Source organism: Marmota marmota, unplaced genomic scaffold (genome assembly GCF_001458135.2).
Source record: "Marmota marmota marmota unplaced genomic scaffold, marMar, whole genome shotgun sequence".
In the NCBI taxonomy this organism is placed as follows: Eukaryota; Metazoa; Chordata; class Mammalia; order Rodentia; family Sciuridae; genus Marmota; species Marmota marmota.
In genome coordinates, this window is record NW_026000242.1 from 27,110,145 (window position 1) to 27,116,559 (window position 6,415).

The following is a 6,415-nucleotide window of genomic DNA, read 5'->3' on the forward strand; positions in this document are numbered from 1 at the left end:
AAAGGAGGCTCCTGGGTTCCATTCCCAGTACTGAAATAAAAACCCTGTAACTCTTCCCTTGATGTCTTTGCATATGCCCCTCCTTTATCCTACCTCTTTGGTAGTCCTTTAACCCTTCCTAGTCTTTGCTCTACTTTTCTCACGTATCTTTCCTTCTTCCCTTCTTTTATCTAATCTTTTTTCTCTTCAAACACTTTGTATTCCTTGACCTCAATGTCTTTCCTTTTTCTTTTTTCCTAATCCCCTTCCGTATGCACTACCTGCTCCATTTTATAATGCACTTTTCTTTTTTACTCAATTCATAATCACATCTTCTTTTCTTTCCAGTATTGTTCCTATCCTCAGCTGGCCATGGTAATTTTTCAAAGTCTGTACTTAAATGAGCATGTCAGCAAGTGTGTGCAAAAGTGTTGGGGGAGGGCAGATAGAGAATCTTCAGTGTTTATTCCAACTTCATGTTTTCCCCTTTGAACAGTTCCAGTATCTGCTATAAAGAAGGCAGATTGCCCTATCAGCTCTTTGCCCACCATCACATTCCCAGGCTTTATTTCAGCTCTTCTCAAGATGACATTACTTAATGTGATGGTTAGGAGATAAAGACAGTGCATAAAGGGCATCAGAGCACTTAATAAAATAAACTGTACTGACAGAGAGGGATGTACTTCTTATGCCCTTGGAGATGAGTCACCAAGTTATTAAAGTGGAAAAAAAAACAGGCAAGAAGAAACAAAATGACTGGGTAAATTGGACCTAGTGCAACTCAGGAGAGGCAAAGTCATTGCAATTCAGTTACTAATCTAGAAAAAAATATAATTCACAAAAACTGCCCCAAACAAGAAGTATCCCATGGGTCACAGGTGAACACGTAGGTGCATGGAGGTACACATCAAAAACAACGAGCCATTTTCCATTTTATTACTTTAATCATTTTGTCAAAATAATCTGAACATTAAGACTTGATTTGTTAAAAGAATGTGTAGCATAAAAGTCCCTGAGACACATCCAAGAGTGACTTGAAATGTATGCAATAGTTATCTACCAAACTAATTAGCATGGACTTGATCCTCTCCTTGATATCTGAGGGGTGTGTGTGTGTGTGTGTGTGTGTGTGTGTGTGTGTGTAAGCTAAAGCAGACTCTCCCTTTCTGGTGCCTGTGCCTGGTTTTCTGCCAGTTTATTGCTCCTATATATGAACTCATTTCTAAACTGTAAGGAAGGGACACTGTGAGGTGAAGTAGCTAAGCCCTAGGGTGCCAATTAGTAGAATGATAGCAAACGAAACTGGAAGGTCTCAAGAGTTTATTTTGTGCAACCCCCTCATTTTGAAGTTCAAGTGACAGAGGCTTAAAGGGGTTTTGATTTGCACAGGCATGGCTGCTTCTGACACTACTATCTAACCTTAGACAAGTCCTTCAGTGGGTCTGGACTTTGACTCCTCCCTCTGTAAAAGGGATTGGTGGCAATCACAGCTAGCATTTTCTAGGTTCTTCCTATGTGCCAGGCACTAGATTTAGTACTTTAAGCGTGTTATCTAATACTCTCAACAAGACTATAAATTATATATGATTACTTTTATTAGAGCTGAAGCTACCAAAACACAAAAAGCTTAAATAATTTTTCCAAGATCAACTAGGAAATATTGCAAAAACTGGTCTAGGAATCCAGGAATATCTGCCACCAGAATTCCTAAATTACAATTCCTTAAATCCCTTCTAAGAAACCCCATCAGGTTAGATTTTAAAACTATATACTTAATTTCCCAAATTCCTTATATCTCTAGAAGTCTAGAGCAGAATTGGCAAACAATAGCTGGTGGGCCAAATCCAGCCACCCCATTTGTTTACACATTGTCTGTGGCTGCTTTTGTGTTCCCACAGCAGAGCGGAGTAGTGGCAACAGACTACATAACCAGCCTGTGAAGCGTGAAATATTTGCTGTCTGGCATGTACAGAAAAGGTTTACTGATGCCAGGTCTACAGCCTTGAAAATTTTGAATATCCTGTAATGGTATAGTACTTTAAAATGTTCAAAGCACTTTGGTACATATCATCATGTTTAACCCTGGTTTTGTAGGGGCATTCATGCATTATTAAGAAGGAAGCTAAAACTCTCCTAAGTTCTTTATTTAGGTTCAGACTCCAAACTGCAAGCTCTTTTCATGAAAACACCCTGTCTTCCCTACTGTCTTCCCCTTGCTGTTAGGGGAAGGTTTGGAAGATGAAAACGATCTGTGAATATTGCAAGCAAATCAGACTGTTTTATGATGTTATTATCTTTCAAGGTTCACTCATGTAGAGACACCCAGTGATAAAAAAATTAAAAAATTAAATTCATAATAAATTTAAAAGAAAAGTGTATGCCTTTTAAAGGAGGGCATGATAATCAGAGAAGTAATTTTTGAAATATATATATATATATATAATGCATTCATATGTATTCTTCCTCATGCTAAATATTCAGTAAATATCTGGTTAGTGGCTCAAGTGGTAGCGCACTCGCCTGGCATGCATGCGGCCCAGGTTCAATCCTCAGCACCACATACAAACAAAGATGTTATGTCCGCCAATAACTAAAAAATAAATATTAAAAAATTCTCTCTCTCTCTTCTCTCTCTCTCTTTTTTTTAAAAAAAAACCCAACTTAATACCAAAAGGGTGTCAATAAAATAATTACTACTAATTTAATTATATAACTTAACCAAAACACAAATTTCTTTTCAAAGAAAGCATAGGTGCTTAGTGCTAGTTTGCAAATTCGGGCTTAATCTAAATGGTAGTGATGATTCCTGAAATATGGCTTAGCTGTAGGGGCTGATTTGAAATACACAATATGAAGCATCTTCCTTTTTATTTCATATTTATTCTGCAATACACCTTGAGATACAGTTTCAGACATAAAATATATATGAGGGTATCCTAAAATCACTAAGTGTTGGCATCTTCATTTATTTTCTGAAATGCTCATAATGAGCTGTGAAATACTTTTCCCCCTCATTTTACAGATGAGGAAGCTGACACTCAATATCATTACTAATTTGCCCAATGTCACATAGATAGAATTCAAATCTAAACCAAACTACCTTCAAAAAATCACTTGCCAATATCTTATTACTTACTTCAAGAGTAAAACTTTTATCTTTACTGGGTGACTCTCACTTTGTAATTGAAATTCTGCCCAAACTATAATACTTTAACGAGGAATGTTGTCCACAGCTTTTAATTTTCCTTTCTTTTTCTTTTTTTAAAATTAGTTATACATGACAGTACAATGATCTTGACATTTTAATTTTCCTTTCAAAGAAAAGAAAGAATTGAAGCACGTAGTTTTAAGTTTTAAGAGCTTTTCAAGTATGTATGCAACAAATGCACATAGAGGTAAAACTTGCTTTTTGACTAAGCTAATTGTACAAATCAAATACAAAATTACTATTTACAGCAGAACTCTGTATAAAACTAATTTATTTTGGAACTTACCCACAGCAATTAATCATTGGGTATCCTTATTATAATAACTCAAAGAGAAAAGCGCCATTATAGTGGGCTTTAAATCAAATGGCTTTCTAATCATTGATTTATGGTCTATATCTCTAAGAATTTCACTTTAGTCAAATAGGTTTTACCAGCTTTTTCATCAAAGTCATTATTCACTTTTTGGCACTAGTAGATTGTAAGAGCCCTTGCCTTATATGTTTTTGTATCTTCCCTAGGGGCCCAAGCCCAATGTTGGGCACAGAGTAGGCACATCGTGATATCTGTTGAATATGATGTTCATTCAACTTCCTGTAAAGTCAATGCATATTATTTTAAAATTTGACCCACAGCATATTCTCAAAGACTCTAGAAATGTGAGAAATTGCTGTAGTACTCTGCAGACTAAGAAGGAAACCTGCTGGCATTAGCAGCACTGCAGATTCAGCCTTTAACAAAAGGCAGAGTCCATTAGTAGAAGGCACTAGTTTAGTTCCTATTCCCTTGGATTAAAACATTTTACTAAAAACTGTCAGGTAGAAACAAAAATTACCTCTAACACGCACCATTTTTTTTTCCTTTTTCATGATTCCACAATACAGTACAATCTCTTTCACTGTTCTGTACAGGTACTGCCAGCACCTCTGAAGCACTGGATTGCAGTTTAAATTTGGGGGTCCAGTAAAGACATGAAATGTCCATAATTTTGTGGAAAGTGACATTGTGGCTTCTCTGTCTTCTGTCTGTAAATGCAGGCTGTTTTGCCAGGAAGAGAGAGAAAAGAAGGTTGCTTGTGCTTTATTTTCACATCTGAAATTGTAATTTTTTAAAATCCAGTTTATAGAAAAACTAAAGACAGAAGAAATAAATTAGAAGATGACTGTTCACATTGTAAAGGGATTCTCCATAAGGTTCCATTAAATACTGAACTCTCTTAGGGCACTGAATTTGAGATTTGATATAGATGCAGCTTTTCTGGAATATATTTCTTGTGTAAAGTAAGGTATAACCATATATTCTTCCTAACTGTCCTCCAAGCACAATCCAGAATCTGTTTGCATTTATAGGGCAGGGGAATAAACAGTGCTTATTAAGGAAGTCAAAGTCAATGGCTCTCTGAACTACCCTCCTTTTCCCAGAGGGTTTTTTTTTTTTTTTTAATCTGGGGATTGAATCCAGGGGCACTCTACCACTGAGCTACACCCCAATTCTTATTATTTTATTTTCAGAAGGTGCCCCTAAATTGCTGGAGCTGGTCTGGAACTTGCCATCCTACTGCCTCCGCCTCCTAAGAGGCTTTGGATTATAGGCAATTGTCACCATACCAGCCAGAAGCAAGGTTTTGACTAATGCAACCAAAAAAAGACCCATTTGTGGGCATAGTCCTTCCACTATCTCACACCAATGCTAAAAACAGTGCTTTGCTTCACTTTTGTCCAGGCAAATGTGAGTGGGGCACCTTATGTATGAGATTTTGAGGCTGCACAGGCCACAGATAAGGCCTAACTAAGGCAGATGAGGAAATTCAAAGAAATCTCCTAAAGGCATCTTGTAGCTAAGCTATTTCTTCACATCTGTAAGGAGCATGGAAAGAACCCTTTCTTCACGAGAAACACTGATAACCCATGAACAGCAGAGAACTAGTTGTGCAAAAAATGTAAGAACCAGGGATCTTCCCCACTCCATCCTTGTGCTAAATAATATTAATTGGTAAATCACCTTTTCCTTATAGAGCAAAAATAGGTTTTCGGAGAACTTAGTCCCATGATTTGGCAGTCAGGAAAATGTGCAGAAAAGGATCAAAAAGGTCACATTCAGGGGCAGACAGCCTCACTGCTCAAACCAGCTGGCCAGGTTGCGTATGCTCTTGGGCTGGTCCCCAGCAGTCTGCACAGCTTGGCAGGCCCGGCACCAAGGCTCGTCCCAGAAGGAGGTGATATGTACTGCATACCTCCGGCGCCAGTGGAAGTAGCGGCGGTAAACTGCCAGGTTTCGGTCCAGAAAGAGCAGGTAGGTGGCTAGTGAGGAGGCACTAGGGAAGTCGTCTACATGGATGAAGGCGCCTCGCGGCACGAAGCGCTCATAGTTGGCACGATCTGGGCCTAGCACCACTGGCACGGCCCCAGCCAGCAACGCGTTGCGCCAGAGTTTCTCGGTGATATAATCCAGGTGCTGCGAGTTCTCAAAAGCCAGGTAAAACTTGTAACGGGCTACAGTGTGTAGAAGCCCGCTGTCAGGCACGGGCCGCCCTGGCCCTCCCTGGCCAAACACATCCACCCGCACATGCTGGCTCAGCTGGTGGTAGTAGCGGACCCTGGCCTGTCGCTCGTCCCAGTTGCTCACCACCCAGGCCACCAGCCCCCGTTTTTGGGCCAGAGGCGGTACCTGACCTATCGGCTGGTCCCTAGGGTGGCTCCTGGGATACAGGTAGCCATAAGGCACGAAGATGTCTGAGTCAGCCCGGTAAGAGAGCGTCCAGTTGAAGAGGTTACTTTCCAGGCTCCGAAGCCCCGGAGAGTGGGAGGGCGACTCGAAGTTCATCCACACCCAGCGCTGGCCCGGGGGCCTGGGGCTGGAGATCGCCAGGGCTTCGGCGGCAGCCGCCGCTTCTTCTTCCAGGTCGTCTAATACTCGCAGCTCCAGCTCCTCTGCTGTGCGCACCTGGATGCCCCAGGGCGGGGGCCAGTCGGGGGGTCCTCTCACGAGGTCACGGTGGTGGAAAAGTACGGCATGAGCCTCTCCATAGGTCGAACGGTCGGTAAGAAGGCGGCAGCCGCTGATGTTGAAGCGCAGCCGGCAGTCAGGTGTCGGCCTTGATGCGGGGCCGCGACCCCCGAAGGGCTCCCACCAAAGGAGCACGCCCACTGGCCGCGACTGAGCCGGGGACGCCCAAGGTAGCGGCGGCAGCTGTCCCCAGCAGGCGTAGGCTACCAGAGCGGTGCACATCA

At 41.5% G+C, this 6,415-nt stretch overlaps 1 protein-coding gene across 1 annotated transcript in view; it reads right to left on the reverse strand.

Annotated features, from left to right (window-relative positions):
• Window positions 1-2,839: 2,839 nt before the first annotated feature.
• Fut4 (fucosyltransferase 4) overlaps window positions 2,840-6,415 on the reverse strand; it is a 12,456-nt gene continuing 8,880 nt past the window's right edge. Inside the window, 1 exon segment of the mRNA XM_048795620.1 lies at window positions 2,840-6,413. Coding sequence (XP_048651577.1) covers window positions 5,298-6,413 — 1,116 coding nt within the window. The 3' untranslated portion in view covers window positions 2,840-5,297.